Here is an 18,531-nt window from a genome sequence, read left to right on the forward strand (position 1 = left end):
ATGGGATTTAACAAAAGTATATCTCACCTCATCATCCTTTCCTTTAGCATTATGGATATCATGTAAGACAGCATTTTATTTTAATATAAACAGTTTTGCTTTTTTTAAGCTTTCCACACGTCAAACTCCAGAACAATAAGCTGTGTATATAATATAGTATTAATATTCATAATATTCTTGACTTAGAAAGGCCACAAACACTCTGACAAATCTGTACAAACCACCAAGTGTTGATTTTTTTGTGAGCCTTTATTCACAAACTGCTCACAGCTCTGCTGTGGTCCAGATGCAAACAGGGGGCTATAACAACTTTGCTGTATTTAGAATATAAAAATCATCTGGAATAATTATTGCATCTATGAGTGATTAAAATTGTTAAATTAAAAATCTGAAACTCTTTAAATTAAAATTTCAGATGGGATCATGGGTTTGAAGCTGGAAATCAAAGGGGTGATGTTGGGTGGATATGCCAAACTGTGGCGCGGAAGTGAGTGTCCTCAGGGCGAGAGAGTGGTGACTGGAGCAGAATGGACATGTAGGTGAATTGAACTGAAGTGATGAAGAGGTGTTGGGTAGATATGTTGTAAGGAGAGAAATGTGGAAGAACAGATACATGGTTGCCACAAGGATGAAAGGACTGTGGTGAACACGTACTTCAAGAAGAGGCAGGAGCGCAGGGTGACATAATGGCGGAGGAAGGTGCACATAGGTGGATGCAAGCTGGTGTCAGAGGAGAACGCAGTTAGGCAGTCTGTAGGATGACTTTGGAAATTGAGATGATGAATGGTGGAAGCTGAAGAAGGAAGAATGTTGCACAGAGTTCAGGGAGGAGTTGAGGCAGACCGAGTGGTAGGAAGAGTCACTAGATAACTGAGAAAGCACAGCTGTAGGAAAAGTCCCAAGATTTGGTATCTGGTTTATCCTTTGGATAAAGGAAAGAGGGTAGGAAGACTTGGTGGCGAAACAAGGAAGTATAGAACAACATTCAAAGGAAGAAGTTGGATAGTCAGGATGGAGAAAATAGACAGGAGTACTGAGGGGCTAGCTGGCAAAGAAAAAGACTTACAGTGAGTTATATGTAAGGCTGGACACTAAGGAAGGAGAAAGGGACTTGTATTGATTAGCCAGGCAGAGAGAATAAGCTGGAAAGGATGTGCAGCTGGTTGGGGAGATTAAGGAAAAAGATGGAAATGTAGTAATGAGTGACGAGTGTGGAAGGAGTACTCTGAGTAGCTGATAAGTAAAGAAAATGAGAGAGAGAAGGACGGATGAAGGATAGTTAGTGGATCAGGAAGTGTAGAGGATTAGCACGCAGGAAGTGAGAGCAGCTATGGAGATGATGAAGTGTGGAATGAGCACTGGTTAAGATGACATACCTTTAGAGGTATGGAGATGTCTAGGCGAGAGAGCAGTGGACTTAACCAGATTGTTTAACACAATCTTGGAGAGTGACATGCCTGCAGAATGGAGAACAAGTGTTGGAGAAGAGGTGGAGTAACTACAGAGGAATAATGGTGATAAGCGTGAAGCTATGGCAAAGAGCTGTTGAAGCTAGGTTAAGAAGAAAGGTGGAGATCAGTGAGCAGAAGTATGGCTTGATGCTGAGAAAGAGATCTACAGAGGCAATATTTGGTTGGAGAGTGCGGATGGAGAAGTATAGAGAAGGTCAGAAGGAGCTTCACTGTGTCTTTGTGGATCTACAGAATGCCTCTGATAGGGTGCTGAGACAGAAACTGTGGTACTCTGGCTCCGAGCTCCTTGTCTGCAGTGGTAAAGAACATGGTGACTGACGAGAGTCTCTGTGGATTATGATGGTTGGAAACGACATTGTGATCTGTAGGGAGAGCAGGAAGCACGTGGAAGCGAGCCTGGAGATGTGGAGGTATGCTCTGGAGAGAAGGGGAATAAAAATCAGCAGAAGCAAAACAAGATATATGTGTTCGAATAAGAGGGAGGCAGATGGAAAATTAAACATGCAAGGAGCAGCGCCTGTGAAGGCAGATGGGCTTAAATACCTGGAGTCAACCATACAAAGCAAGAGAGGTGAAGAAGAGAGTGGAGACAGGGTGAAGAGCGTGGAGACGAGTGTCCAGGGGGCAAGGATAGTAGTAAGTGTGTAAGGAAATGATGGTTTGGAGACGGTGGCGCTAACAAAAAGACAGGAGGTGGAGGTGGCACAGACGAAGACCGTAAGATTTTGACTGGCAGTGAGCAGAACGGACAAGATCAGAAAAGTTAGCAAAGCTGGAGAGGAAGGGCTGAGATGATTTGGACCCGTGCACAGGAGTAACGAAACGTTTCTCCCACTGAAAACGCTACGACCAGATGAACAGAATCAACTTTTGGAGACAGTGGATATATTGGGCAAAGGATTTTAAAGATGGAGCTGCCAGGCAGGAGGAAAAGAAGAAGACGACAAAGAAGATTCACGAAGGATGAGGACATGTAGAGGCTTGGTGTGACAGAGGAGCATGCTAGGGATAGAGTGAGATGATCCTCTGTGGCGACCCTAAAAGGGGGTAGCTGAAAGAAGAAGACAGTAAATGCAGCCTTTATCTCTTTATCTCCTGCTTGAGTGCTGCTTAACCTTCCTCTGTTGGTTTCGAGGACATGTCTACAATCATCAGTTAAGTTGTGTTTCCTCCAAGGTAGAAGTCAAAAATCTATGTTAGTGATTTCAGTTAGCAGAAGTGAGACTTAGCAGACAGCAAAGTGATGCTTGTCAGAGTGGCCAGCCCCATAACTCCAGTGTCCAGACTACTCTACAAATCCTCTGGCTCTGCTCTGTGGATATATATAAATTCAGTGATGTTTTCAAACTTTACTGATTAAAAACTTCAGAAACGGTGTCAAAAACAGCGTCACAAACAGCCTATGTGTCAACATGGATGAGTTTTATATGTGCATGTTAAGCAGCTAACTGCAGCGCAGAAGTGAGGCATTTGATATTAGGTTATTTTTCTCCTTCCTCCTTGAGGCAGAATCAGCAGGAAGCCAGAAGAGCAAACAGAATGATGGAGCGCTGAGTCAGACCGAATTTATTATCGTCTCCCTCCAAATATGTTCATGCCTCGGTGTGGGTTAAAATACCATTTTTAAATGTCAGCCTTTGCTGGAGAGCTGACGTAAAAGTGAATCATCAGTGACTCTGATAATTGAATACCTTTACCAGTTGTTATTAAAAGATCAATGTTCTTTCTCTTTTTTCCCCATTAAAAAACCTTTAAAAGGCTTTAGAAAAATTACATATATCTATAATTACTTCATTTCATCCATTATTCCACAAAATAATCAACATATTGACTGAGCATGAAAGACTGTGGCTCGACTCAGACGTTCTGACAGTTTGAAGCAGAGGAACTAATCAGATGGTCTTACCTTGGTTGAGCAGCAGAGCTGTGAAGAAAACAGAGAGAGGAGGGCGTGTGGACAAGAAAAGAAGAGCAGTAAGTACCAGCGAACATTCAGGAGGGAAAGCACAGTCAAAACAAAACTCCACAATGAAAGCGCAGACCTGATCTCACAAGTGAGTCAATATTAACAGTTCAGTAAAACCTTTTTGTCTTTTATTTTGTCTTTACACTAAAACTTTAGTGCCTTCAGCAACGATCTCTTTTCTTACTCGTCTGTCTTTCAGCTGTTAGTGTTTTGTCCAAGTTAATAACACAAAGGACAGTCTGAAAAATCATCTAAAGTTTAAAGGAAATGTCCCGTCTCCACGTTACACAGAGAAAAGCAGGGTTTGTGTGTCGATGGATGAAAGATGAATGGCTGTCTTCCTGAAGACGTGTGTCTCTGTGTTCGTTAGATAAGATGAAATTTTATCGATCCTTGTGGGGAGAGTGGATCAAACAAAAAAACCCAAACAAACAAGTAAAACACAAGAAAAAAAAGGAAAAGGCAACAAAATATACACAAGTAATGTGCCGCTGTCCACCTGCTCATCTGGGACAAATAAAGCCCAGCTGCAGTCTGAGCTGCTGTAAAGCCTCTTCTGTGAATTTACTGAAGAGGTGTAACTTAGTTTTGTGACTGAAAGGCTGAAAGCTTTGAAATGCAAAAAACATAACAGCTGTTTTAAAGTGATGGTCATCTTTGAGATCATATTCAGACTCCTTCATTCATTCAGCTCAGTGGCTGCTATTTACCACGCTCCCTTCAGACCATGCACACTGTGCGCTCTGTCATTTCATCATACACCTGAACCTTAGACAGAAAGCAAACATTCAATTCTGTTTTTGCGCCTCCGCATTCGAGCACTTTTCTGCAGATTTCACAAGAAGAGTCCAGTTTGTGATCCTGGTGACAGGAAGACCAGGAGCCTGCTCGTCATTTTTGACAATCAGAGCGTTGTGAACCATGAATTCATCCCCCAGGATGAGACTGTCAGCATGAACATCCTGTGGCATTTGTGTGACAGCATTCAGCAGAAACAACCTGAGTGGCTCAGAGCGCGCTAAAAAAAGATTTTTGCAATACCAACATGCAACACCTCACAAAAATGGAACAAAATAGAAAAGGTTGATGGATGATATCTTTGACACTCATAGAAGACTCTGCCTAAAAGAATATGTACAAGTGGACCTGGTGAGACTTCTAAGAAGAGATCTAAAAATAGCGGCTATGCTGAAAACTGTAAGAAGGTATGGATAGGAGTATGAAGGCTCATCATCGCTGCAGAACAGACCCAACAATAAAATCCTGTGTTTCAGGGTGCTGCATATTTTTTAAATCTGAAAAAAAAAAAAAGTAAAAATGTATACATTTCATTTTTATACAAGCTTGTTTAAGGCAAACTCTTAAACAAGCTTCATGAATGCAAAGCTGTGAAACTGCTTTAAATGTTTAAATTCAGAAGAGAAATTCAGCGCCAGCTTTGTGAAAGCAAACATTTGCAGTACTTTGATACCTCTGCAGCTGTGTTTTGACGAGTATCAAACACGCCAAGGTTCAGTACTCAGCCCCGTCTATGATGTCTTGTAAATACAAAGCAAACATTTCTACAGTGAATAAACGTCAACTAGCGCTTCTTTCAAATGTCACGGTTAAAAAAACAATTCTAGAAAGAAAATTGAGTCTCAAAACACATGACTCACTTTCAAACTTGTGCATCACGGAGCGACTAATGAGACAAAATTTAGACGTAAATATTATTTGCATATAAAAAGACCCTCTGATAATACAAGTCTGTGTATGTGGAGCATATTCTCTTTGAATTTCATTTATACTTCTCACTTTGTAACCTACAGTCTGAGTAGACAGCCTCTGCTCTATGTGGAAACGACGTCTACACCCATTTGTTTTGAGCAGGGAGATGACGTCAGGGTTTGATGCATGTTTACTGGTGACGGTCGATCAAAAGGTTAAAGTAAATCCATCAAACAAAGGGAAATGGAAACATGTTACAATCACATACCTGAGATTCCTCTCTTCAGCCAGCGCGGCTCCTCCAGCACGATGAAGAAGTTTTCATGTTTTTCATATTCTTCATCATCAATTATCCTCACCTGGAGAGTCTGACTGCACGCACGCAGGCACACGCACACACACGCACACACACACAGAAAACTGTCAGTTGCAAACACATAATGAAGTTAAGCACTTCATCAATAGGTGATTTTAGCACTCAGGGCGCCTTCACCACAGGTCGTCCCTGTTAACGACGTGTTGCTATTGCAAATCTCAAGGCCTGTGAACTAACACACACACACACACACACACACACACACACACACACACACACACACTGCAGAGGTCTGCCCTGCTGTGTCTGTTCAGGACCTGCTGCTGTGTAAATCAGAGCAGGAGGAAACCAAATGCATAGAAAGGACACAAGTTCAATAAGTGAGTTAAAGGTGGGAGCTAGGGGAGAAAACTGCAAGACAGATTAAAAAGACAGAGGGAAACTATTAGTAGAGTCAGAGAAATATAATGAATAAGGATTGATGTCATGCATGATTATGCAATTATCAATTTCCAAAATACCACATTTTAAATATTAAACACTGCATTAATGTTGAATAATGGGACTCTCACTTGGAGTGTATCTGCTCACATAGCATATGAAGATTTCAGCTGAATATTTATGACTTCTCCAACATGACTGACTGGTTTTCAGAATCCATACCAAGAGAAATTAACTTTGCACTGAGGAGAAAAGAAGGCAGACACTAAGAATAGGGAAGAATAAAGAAATAGTGAGGCAGAGCAGCTTTAACACCATAATGACGGTGAGCGTTTGAGCGGTATTAGAAATGATGGGTTTATTTTAGAAGAGAAGAAGTGAAGGTGAAGTGATGATGACAAGCCCTGTTAAGGTCTCTGAGGACTGCCGGACTGAAATGTCACCACAGAGAGCGACCTACTGAAGGTAGAAGAAAATCTACTGTGACAACACAGAGAAGGAGATGGATGAGGAGAGAATGAAAATGAAGGAAGACAGGAAAGGTGTGGAAAAAAGAGCGAAAAGGAGAGGGAAGAAAGATGAACAATAAAAGTGTTTAGTGTAAGGAGATCGAGATATGAGTATGAATGGATGGAATACAAAGTATGTATTCATTAAAGAAGGAGCCATGAAAAGAGAACAAAGCACTCCCTCATTCACAAGGGGTCACCGCCACGTGTAGCGCCACATGTTTGATTTTGCAGCTTTTTACACCGGCTGCCGTTCTTCAAAAACCCCAAAGGGCTTTGTGAGAGACAAAGAGGGAGAAAAAAACAAAAAGGAGCTGGGCCGATGCAATCAATAGTCAAGTCATCCTGACAGGTAAGCAATGTGGCGTGAAAATGACAGAATGAAGGAGCGAGGTGATTAGATGAGGTGAAGATGAGCAGAAAGAACGATCATAAAACAGCCCAGCAGGAGAGCTACGGCGCCGCTGATGCCGCTGACAGCTCGAAACTTCCTTCCTATCTCACTCATAAATCAACGTGACTTATTAACTTCTTCTAAATATCCAACTGCTAACAGTTGTTAGTAGTTATTTACTTTTATTTTTGATTTAGTAGTCATTAAATAGTCATATAATAATTACAGGTTAACAAATGTAGATCTTACTAGCAAAATGCAGCTTTGACACTCATTACCTCCAAGAATAACTAATAAAACTAGACCAGCTACTTCACCTGTAGGGGCGACACTGACATGTCTTCACCCCGATGTTGCTGTTACTTTATTTTACTGCAGATTGTCAACTTTGGCATTTTGACCTGACAGCTGCGAGTCTGCAGATAGTCTTCTCACTTCCTAAAAATCATTTTACATCAAAAGATAGAGGGCACAAAAAACAAAACCAAAGCTAAAATAATTACTTTAATCTGCTTCGATTCAAAACATCAAACAGCTGATGGCTAAATGTGATGCTGTTATCATTCTCTGCCACCATTTATATGATGTGAAATTCAAATAGTAAATACCTTTAGGAAGTATTTTACTACCCCTAAAGCCCAGTAAAACCTTTAAATATTGAAGTATATCTATTCACTCAACCCCTCCTCTTGACAACTTTGTGATATTTGCTATTTATTTTATTTATTTTGGATTTCACACTCATAATGAGCAAATTTCTGTAAACAACAAAATAGGTTTGGCCACTCTAATTTGCACGCAAGTCAAACAATGTTCAGACATTTCTTTATTAATTAAACAGACCCACTAAAGGTTCCCTTTCAATAATTTTAAGCATGCAATGATTTGTTCAAATTCTGTGTTTTCAGATGTGCAAACAGTGCCAGCTGTGGTCAAGCAGTAGCGGTCAGCACACGCTAGAGCCAGAGAGAGTGTGGAGCTGCAAAAAAACCTAAAAAGATGTGAAACACCAAGTCCTGATTTTAGCAGAAAGCTGGTGACATGTTATGTCCAAGAACAAAACTACACCCTTGAGAGTTGGAGTCCACTCACAGAAATGAAATGACTGCAGAGGCATGAATAACTCTGGAGCTGCACTCAGAGAATTGTTGCCCCTTCAAATGTGCATCTCTAGGAACTGCATCGTCGGTCATCATGCAACTAAATGTAGCCACACAGAAACTTAATAAGGTCACAAGGGGCACAAAAGGCACAAGGTGGGAGCTTTGAGTGAAAGCTGACGTGTTCAGACACGCTGACTGGGCCATGATTAACCAGTGGAACAGCAAACAGGAATAAATCCCTCCTCAGGAGCAGAGCCAAAGTGCTGCTTCACAGAAACATGCTGAGATCTCCCATCACCAGACCTGTCTCACTAAATTCACTGTCCTGCCAGTCAGTGAACCTGTTTACATCAATGTGGAGCTCCTGGAATCAATATCACACAAGCACGAGTCGTTCAAACTTGTCATAAGTGCTACACGGTTCTAAAAAGGAGAAAGGCTCCGGTGTCAAAAACGAACAATTTGACAGCTAATCATTCAGCAGATCCCATTACAATAAAACACGTGTAGCTTGACGAAACTCTGACACCAGCTGCAGACAGCACTTCTACAAGATAAATTTAATTATGGTCTAACATCAACTTACGAAAATCACGTTCATTACTCAGTCTGTTGCCTGTGAGGTTTGTTACTGTAGACAGTTAGAGCTGGACGTGAAGACGCATCCTATTGGAAGCTCAAAGCACCCCCACCGGCTCCCTTCAATGTGGAGGAGAAGCATCTGTACTCTGAATCCCGTCTCTAAGGAGACCCCGACACGCTGCACAGTGCCATCTGGTGGTGCAACCCGGCTACACAAAAAAGAGCTGCTACACTTATAAAATACAACCAAATATGACCTGATGCTACTCGTTAGGTTCTGGTCGATTCACTCCAACACTACCGTGCAGTATAATGTGACACAAACTCAGAAAAGATCTAGCATGAGCATGCTGAGCCTGCCGTCAGGTCAGCTGTGATGAATAATGGATAGGACTGTCGTCTGGCAGGCACAAAGGTGAACCAAAGAGAGTGTGGGGTGGAAGAGCGCTGAAAGAGGTGAAGAGAGAGTAATGGTAAGAGAAGACATGCGAATAAACAAGAGGAAAGAGGGGGAAGTGAAACAAGAAGAGGATGGAGAGGAGTAAACATCACGACGAAGCACGCAGCAGCTAAAACCTCCTTCTGCCCATTCCTCTTACTGTTATAGAAAAGTTCAATAAAATATACATTTAGCTGGAGTGAAGAGGTGAAAGCATAAATTTCTAATCAATAACAACTTATTTTTAAAATCATACACTCTCTTCACTCCATCCCCTGAATTATTCACCATTCAAAGATCCTTATCCTCTTTTGTGGGCATAAACATGCAGAGCAGCGAAGTCTGAAAGATTTTTTGTTTTAATGCATTTTCAATAATTAACTGCAGCAGGAGGCCAGAGGGCTCTGAAATACTCAGCATTTCAAATGAACAGGACATACATCACCTGACGGAATACCATCCTAAATTAATGTAATTGGTCAGATTATAAATCATTTTTTCCCGTATAAACAACCAATGACTTTTTTTCTTTGCTTGCTGACATTAACGCAAAAAAGATCTTCGATTGGAAAAAAGCTTCAGGTCCCAGAATGAGCAGATTTATTTGATAAAATCTGCAGTAGCACATTTTATCAGCCCAGATACGATCTTTTCATACAACTGTTATTGTTGGTATGTTAGCACAGTTTCATACAGGTCTGTGTTTTTGTTGACATGCAATCCTACTGGACATATTTACAACCTTGTTTACAGACGTTTCTGTTCTTATTAACTACAGGAGGAAGAAAAAGAAGCAAAAACAGAAAGAACTAGAAAGAAGCGATGTGCATCTATCCACATCAACTGTCACAGATTTGGCATGAAGTGTAATTCTTGTAATGCTTTCTTGTTAATGACACTGGTCTTTGAGTACCCAGTTTCACAGGTACTCATCAGTCACTGCTCTGAAATATTGCTAATCATTAACAGCATCAATACTGTCATCAGTGAGCGCTACTTGGTGTGTCTTCCTGTTTGTTCTGAAATCAATTTCCTTTGTTTTTTTGGGTCTCTAACTGAAGCAACCTACCCTGACACTAAATCATTGTAGTTTTAAAAAAATCTGTTTTATCTTTAGCAAATTCCACTTTAAAACATTAGCTGAGGTTTACTCAGCCCTTTAGTTTGGAGATAAATTATCTGACTTTCAGGAGTAGGACCACGCCTCCAAACACGGATCTGCCAGGCCGGGGCCCACCACCAGTCCCCATCGAGGCCTTCCCAAACCACAGCTCAATTCTTGATTAAGCCATTCGCCTTTATCGCCTAACAAATGCTGTCAAACCTAAAATGGGGATTTGGGCCCAGCTAGTGAAATAAAATGTAAATGAAACAGGACAGAGGTAACACAATATTCTGTGTCATGTTGTATAGAAACTTAGTTTCCCCCACATACTCTGATTCTGATTGTGATGTTAATGGTACTGGGGATGGATGGGTGCATGCAGTCACATGCATAAAGGGACAAACAATGAACAATACAGCGTTTAAGATTTTCATCTGCATCTTCATTGACGAGGAGGTTGTGGAAAGTAAATTCCAGCAGTCTAATCAGCTGCTGGTTTAGTATGTTTCTTGTAGCCTGGATGAACTTCTGGAGCTGGTAGTCCTTGTTCTGCTCTGCGTAGCGCCACATGAAGCAGTTCTTCACCCGCTTCATGTGTGGTAAGAGCTGCCCTCCAGCAGGAGCAGAACAAGGACTATCATTACCAGCTGGAGTCCAAGCTGATGACATTAGAGTCTAAAAGATGACGGTCGAAAGCTGCTGAGTGATACTGAGGATCAGCACAACAGTGTCCTGGTCAAAGTCTCGGTCACAAGATGGTTGATTTTCAAAATAAAAGCATCAGAGTTTCATTGGTCGTGTTAGATGTGTCCACTCAAATGTTCCTATACAAATTGTGAAAAGCTTTCTCCTCCCTATTACTTACATGTCAAGAACCAGAACAAGAGCAGGATGATGTCATCCTGACTCACCTGGTCTGGTCGTTGGTGAACTCCAGCTCTCCTCGGGCTTCCTCGAAGTCTTCTCCAGCCTTGGCGGTGCCTGACTCGGTGTGGTACGGCAGGATGACTGTGCCACGGGCGCCTGAGTTGCGCACCACCGTCAACTCCATTGTGCCCACGCTCTCACTCACGCGTACCATTCGTTCGCTAAACGTGAAGATGCCAGCATGGTCGTCATCCAGGATAGTCACCGTAGCCACCAGGGGCTCAACTAAGCGAGCTTTGGGTGTGGCACCCACTTCGTCGCTTTCAAACATCCCCTCTGCATCACCAACACGCAAATTCAACAGGCGGACAAAGAAGTGCTCGTCCTCTTCAAATATGTCATCATCGATTATGCCAATCTAGAAACAGAGAGATACCAGAGAACAGCGTGAAACTTTAGCTACAAACAGGTGAGTGTGAGTGAGATTCCTGTAGTGATTAATAATTCCTGGTCAGTTTTTGTATTTTGGATTTTAGAGCAAAGCCCGGTGAGTCCAGAAGACAGAATAAAAGAAACGTCTCTGTTCAGTGTCCTTCATGTGTAATAATTAAAAAATTCAAATTTTGCATGACATAACATGTGATTCCTGAATCCTATTAGTGAATAATAAGAAGCATCGGAGAGCTCTGAGGTGGAACTATATGGTCAAAGAGTGAAAATGTCTCTATCCTAGAAGGCCACTTCAACAAAGATCCCATTATTATGTGGAATGCAGTCATGCTACATGCACTGAATTTAAACTGAACCCTGCTCAGGATGCTTAAGCGCAGTGTTGTTGTATCTGGATGGCTGAGGTGAATATCAAGAGCCAGTCTTTTCCCTCAGCTGCTGGTTCTGTAGTCAACTCTATGAGATTGTTATGATCCAATCATGTCACTGCACATTAGCAGGTGGTAGGTGGGGATTCCCAAATCAGATCAGGTCAGTATTAAAATCCGATGAGCCGCTGCGTGTCCAGCCAAGCCTGCCACAGATGGAAGTGTATAAATGTGACTTTTTCTTGCAAGAGAAATAAACACTTAAAAAATACGAAATATCCGGGAGACATGGAGCTTCACTATAATCCATAAAGAGTTCTGTTTATATTATTATATTCCCTCTCTGTCAGCACTGTTTTTGCAAAAATGCAGATAAAAAAAAATCCCTATTATGCCACTGTTTAGACAAAAGTTCAAACTAGTGCTGTCAGCGTTAATCTCGCTAAAACGACGTTAATTCCATAACCGCATTAACGCGGCAAATCTCCGTTGGCGAGTTAACACAGATCGCCCCGTGCGTGGGGCTGCACGACACGTTAGCGTCGTACAGCCCCACGCACGGGGCGATCTGTGTTAACTCGCCAACGGAGATTTGCCGCGTTAATGTGATTTTAATGAGACAGCACTAGTTCAAACGAATGCACATGAAGGTAAATACAGAAGTCACTGAAAAAATGATAATTTGCATTAATTTGTAAAGCTCATCACAAAGACAGACACCTTGTGGGGCTTTTAATTAGTGCTACTCTCCAAAGTCGAAGCAGAGATTTCTTTGATGGATTCTTTCTCACAGCACGGCTTATTATTTGTTAGATCATTCTACCGAAACTTATTTCAGAGCACTTATTAATTAATTAGCAATTAATAATCATGGAATCACCTTTCATGTTTTTAAAAAAAAATCTGTTCAGTTAGAATATCCGTCAGCACCTGGTAATAACAAAAATACTTAAAGGTTTTATTTTTTACTCTAGTTAATCATGTTTTATTGCACTCTGTCATACGACATCACTCATGATTTATTAATGCCATATTTTTACATCCCATAGTGCACACAACAAGGAGACAAGGGAGAGAGAGAGAGAGAGAGTCACGTCTGATGACAATTTAGTGCCTGAAAAAGGAGTTATTGCAACAAGGTCCAACAAAGCGCAGTACTTTTCAAATTATGCATTTCTTCCTGCTAAAGGTGGAAACTACAAAGGTGTTTCACCACTTGAAGCAAAAACACACCACTGAGTAGAACGAGCAGCTGGTGATGTGCGACACAAAAGTAAAAAGCAGTTTAAGTAACTTAAACTCCTGCGTAGGTAGAAAGTATTTTTCAATTGTATTATGTGACAGTATTGTGCAGTATTGTTTAGTTCATTAGAAAATAAGGATGTATAATTCATTTACTGATGCCTGGAAGCGTCAATAAAACATCAACAATGTTGACACCGTGAATTTTCTTGAAATATTGTATAAATTTCAGGATCTATTGCCCAACCAGCAAAGTCAGTTTGTTTCTATAACCCATTAAAACACAATAAATGTTGGCCAACATACTGTACAACCAGTAAAACCATCAAGCAGTGGGGGTAAATGACACTGTGAATTAAAGCTAGTCTGAAAGTGAAGAGGTCTGTGAGAAGAGGTAAAGTTAGTGAGTTAATTGACCTAATCTGACGTGGGAGGCTATTGCAGAGTTCTGGAGCATTAACTGAGAACACCCATTCGGCTGTAAGAGCCAACTGGGAATTAAGAATAGCTGAAAACTGCTGATCAGTGGACCCGAGAGAGAAGCATGGAAGTAGCAAAGATCTGATAGGTAACGTGGATTAAACCCCTGCAAGTACTTGTATATGAGAAATAATGTTTTTAAAATTGATCCTATACATCACCGTCACACATCAGCAAATTCAACGTTTTAAGAATAGTTGAAATATGATCATGCTATTAGTTTTGCTCAGTCCAAAATATAACAAACTGCAGAATGATGTTTTTAAGCTCATTAATCGAAAGAAATGGTTGAAATTTACTTAAAAGTCTAAATTTAAGACAAGAATCAAAAACATACAAATCAAATTCTTTACCTGAGGTTTGAAACATGATGTCAGGGGCCCAAGAACCATGTTGGGGTCTTCTCTGTTTTCTATGGTCTTTACTTCACAATATAAAGCACCATCAGACAACTGTTGTGGTGATTTGGTGCTATATAAATAAAACTGAATTGCATTAAAGTAATAAGAATTCAATTAGTCTGATTTTAAATGGATTTCTCTTTGTTGTGACAGTTGTTTTTATACCGTTCCCTCGTAGAGCCAAGAGTACAACCAGTACACTTTTTATGTGTTGACCAATTACATAATAAACTGTAAATCTGTAGAATGTGGACTTACAAAAACATTGTTTTTAAGGCATTTGTTAAACTAGTCTTCAACTTAAATAATCTTTTCATGTTGTTTTTAGACAGTTTGGACAAAATTAAATATTTGAAGACACCAGCTTCAGGGAGTTTTACAGACTGATTCATTAAATGAATATCAGAATCAGAATACTTTATTAATCCCTAAGGAAATTATGGGTTACAGCAGGCTGCACGCTGGTTGGCGCATGCACACAAACAAAGGACCCCTTCCGACCATATTTAGGCCCATTGGCTGAACAAGACGACAAAATATGAGAAATCATATCAATGTGTATGTGTATTGTTACAGTCAGATTTTTTTTTAAAATTTTATCTTGGTTTTGTATTTTCAATTTATTTCAGTTTCAATGAGTTTCCTTTGTGAGTTCATGTTAAGTTTTTTGGTTGTTTAACTCTAAAATGATAAAAGTAGCAAAACCTCATCAGGCTGGCTCTGATAACAATGTAATCAGTCTGTCAAAGACTAAAACTAAACACACATTTTTCTCTGATTTTAGTTAGTTTAGAGAACAAACAATATATTTTTAACGATTTATTTGGGCTTTTATTATTTTTATTACAGAACAGCAGAGCAGACAGGAAAGGAGGATGGAGAGCGGGTGAATGGCCTGGGGTGGAGTTAAACCCTGCTATATAGCTCTCAGTACTCTTACAATATTTTTTGATGTTTTAGTTTTGGTTTAGATTTAGTTTCCTAGAATAACCATCGCTTATAGCACAGGCATTGCTGTCTCTTGTCTTGAATGTTTCCTGTGCTAACTGCTAAAACACCAGTAAACCAAAGTTCTTTTTCATGAAATAGTATTTATTACCAACAAAAGTGCAAAGAAACGATGACTATCATTATCATTAAACTACAACTCAGTCACCGATGAAAGACTACCCAGAGTGTTTATTGGATTCAGACAACAGTAACTCTCCTGTGTCATTTCTAATACAAAGTTGTGTTTTATAATTGAATGTCTCATCTCTGTTACTAATGGGGCCGATTTGCCTACTTAAGATACAGCACAGACCTTCATTCAATCAGCAAATATGAATTGACAGTTAATTTAATCTTCATTATGCTGAAGAAGGAAACTTTATGCGTGGCTCTGTGCAAGGCCACAAGCATAGCGCCTGGTCTGCAAATAATGCAGATTAAAAATTGATCAAATGAGATTTTGTGACTTAAGTAATCAGGCGAAGAAATGATCAGCTGCATTTATTTGACTGGAATAAACTGTGCTGAGAAGAGGAGACACGTTTTCAGAACTGCTAATTGTCTCCCTTTTTTTGACACAGCAATTATGACTCTTCATTACAACAAAGAGTGCTGACAATGAGACCTGTTATTGGCTCTGTCAGATTGATCTCTCTCGTATAATCAGAGCCTGTGAAGGCTGCGGTGACCGTCACACAGTGGAACTAATGCGACAGAGAAAGTGGAGCTCTGGCAGAGAGCTGAGGTATTCAAGTTTAATTGGTTTCCCTGCTGCTCATTTCTAACTGGAACGGCGTTCGATGAAATCGGTGCTGGTGAAAAGGATGACACCGACCTTTGTAATATAGTTACTCCACATCTGGCCATCCACTCACTCGTGGTGGAGGGGCCAATTTATGCTGCCAGTTTTTCAGATGTCCACACTTCTTCTTCTTTAATGTGGCTCTTCAGGCTATTGTACCACCCTCCACTCATCCCCACTTCCTTCTGATCTCCCATCAGATTTTGAATCCAAGCACGGATTACCCGGCTTACCATGTCTCCTTTTAATGCAGACAGCATGCAGCACTTTAAATGGTAAATGGCCTGCATTTGTATAGCGCTTTACATAGTCCCTAAGGACCCCAAAGTGCTTTACACTACATTCACACACACATTCACACACTGGTGCACTGACAGAGGCGAGGCTGCCAGACACTGGCGCTACCGGGCCCTCTGACCACCACCAGTAGGCAACGGGTGAAGTGTCTTGCCCAAGGACACAACGACCGAGACTGTCCAAGCCGGGGCTCGAACCGGCAACCTTCCGATTACAAGACGAACTGCCAACTCTTGAGCCACGATCGCCACTTTAGAGATAATATTCTTGGTTTCACATTAAAAAACAAAACAAAACAAACATCTTTATTGTGTTATTTGGTCCCAAATTCAAAGTTTTTGATATTTGTAGTGAAAGATGGGGAACTCTAAAGCACTTCACTTGGACTGATCATCGAAAACTAAACTAAAAACAGTTTTTTACAGTAATAGTGCTGAATTATTAGAAGCAGCAGGCAGTTTTTGAAGTTTGAGAAGGAGGCAGTACAAACACTTTCACTTAATCACAAAGGTACTTGAATCTTAAAATAAAACGCAGATCTTTAATGAAAAAGTAATGAGTTAGAAAAACACAAAAACCAAGCTGGAAAAAGGGTTTCATCTCTAAACGTAAGTAAAAGCAAGAAGCGGCAAGCTCTGTTATTTTGAGCCCTTGATTAAATGAACAGGAAGAGACTGACTGACATTTTAATTTCAGTGGTTACCAAGATACAGAAACTGTGTCTGACATCTGCTTGTCGACTTTTCTTCAGAAGAAGTTTTAAAGGTTGGGCTGAAAATGGCGATCCAGCGTAGAAGCACCAAAATCCCACAGTTCCTCCTCACTTAAGTGTGACTTTTTTTTTTTTTTACACATAACTCAAACATCTGGATTTTTTAAAGCTTTAAGTTGGGGGGACATGAGTGCTTAGACCAACACAGGCAGTATCAGCTCATTACTGCCGGCTTGGCTTCACTTCCACTAATTTGAGGGGCTGAATTGGACGTCTCCATCGTGTTTGTGCTCTTTGTGCTTCTGCAGTGCTTCGGTGAAATGAGCTAACAAATAATATGCCGTGCAGTGAGAAAGAGTCAATCAGAGAAATCTCTGTATTGGGTTCTGAGAGTCAAAGTATTTTATTTAGATTAGCACTAATTAAAAGGCATCTGTGTCTTTGTGATGGAGCTTTAAAATGTCCAGAAGCAGCTTGTTAAACAAACTTGCTAGTCTTAGTTAATAGATAATTTAGCAGTGAACCAACACGACTGGTTTATGTGAGAGGTGAGTGATAACTGCCATCTTTGGGATTACAGAATTGCCACAGGTTTCAATATCATCTCTCTTTTTTCTAATACTTTAATTTTATGTTTATAATTTCAGCTGCTCATACATTCTCAGCAAAACCCGTGACTTTCTGCTTTACATTCATGTTGGTGGGAACAAACGTAACCCACATGTAGAAGCAGCAGAATGAGCAGTAGTAGTCTGACTAGAAGCAACAGTATTTTTCCCTCCCAGCCGCGAATCTGGGCTTCTGTTTTTCCAGAGCCTTTGTCTGTCTCTCCTCCCGGGACTCTCATTATGTATCTCCTCATCCCTCTCCCACCTCTTTCTCCTCACTTTGATCTCCTTGGAAATCTTCCCAGATTTCACAGTCACTGTGGAGGAAGCCCGCAGAGTGTTTGTGCATTTTTATAAAGTAAAACTCTCAGTCCAGAGCTCCTCCTGCACCAAAGCTGGTGACTTACCGTGTGTAGGTCCTAATTAGAAAATCAGCTGAATTAGAAATCTCTTCACCAACTTGGAGCTCAAAGCTTTTGGGATGAACTGACAGGTCTTTTTCATAATGCATATAATCAGCTATACAGTTTCCCACAGGGATCATTAAAGATTCAACTTGTCTCCAAAAAAACCTTCAATAAATCTTTAACACTGAAGTTCCCTTATTGTCAAACTCATCTTCCATCTGCCACGATGAAGGAAGAGAGTACTCTTAAACTGTGTCTGTGTCGTGGTCACTGCTGTGTCCTCACTTTTCTTTTTGTTCCTCCTTTGTGCTTCTAACACCTTTCACTGTTTCTTCTGTGCATCAGTGTCTGAGCCTCCCTCTGTCTGTGTTCACTTGCTCTTTTTACTTCCTGTTTTATTATGACGTTCATCTATTTTTGCTTTGTCCCTTTCAGAGTTTAAGATTTATAAGACTGCTTCCACGTTCAAGCTTCAGTCGTGTCTTGTTTCCCTGTACTTGTATTTCTGCCTCTAAGAAAGCAAAACTCTTGAGCGTCTTGGATCCAAATGGCCAACATTAACATACCAAAACCTGTACAGGGAGAACATGCAAACTCCACATGGAAATGCTCAGCCTGGCTTCAAACCCAGCGACACTAATGCTGCGAGCAACACTGATAACCGCTGAAAGGCCTGCTACAGTTTCTGCATCTATAAGATCCATGCCAGGGTCAGCTGGGGTCTGAGTGATGTAACTTTTAACATCAGATGGTGAGGACAAGACTCCCTGTAGTATTTTGTGATTGTGTAAACTGGCCTGAGCTTATATAAAAGGAACAGCTACTCATGCGTACTGTCAGCAGCTGTCCACGTCCCTGACAAAGTATAAG

At 40.7% G+C, this 18,531-nt stretch overlaps 1 protein-coding gene across 2 annotated transcripts in view; it reads right to left on the minus strand.

The window, feature by feature from the left end:
- The window catches only part of slc8a2b (solute carrier family 8 member 2b), a 208,432-nt gene that overhangs the window by 16,369 nt on the left and 173,532 nt on the right, over positions 1–18,531 (minus strand). Inside the window, exons 11-14 of one of the 2 annotated variants that reach the window (XM_063493883.1) lie at positions 10,949–11,322; positions 5,417–5,520; positions 3,379–3,396; positions 1,377–1,457 (exon numbers count right to left, since the gene is read on the minus strand). In XM_063493883.1, the coding sequence (XP_063349953.1) occupies positions 1,377–1,457; positions 3,379–3,396; positions 5,417–5,520; positions 10,949–11,322 (577 nt within the window). The remainder of the gene's footprint in view (positions 1–1,376; positions 1,458–3,378; positions 3,397–5,416; positions 5,521–10,948; positions 11,323–18,531) is intronic. The other variant, XM_063493884.1, reaches the window with a different exon arrangement.

The sequence above is a fragment of the Pelmatolapia mariae genome, linkage group LG14, assembly GCF_036321145.2.
Source record: "Pelmatolapia mariae isolate MD_Pm_ZW linkage group LG14, Pm_UMD_F_2, whole genome shotgun sequence".
Lineage (NCBI taxonomy): Eukaryota > Metazoa > Chordata > Actinopteri > Cichliformes > Cichlidae > Pelmatolapia > Pelmatolapia mariae.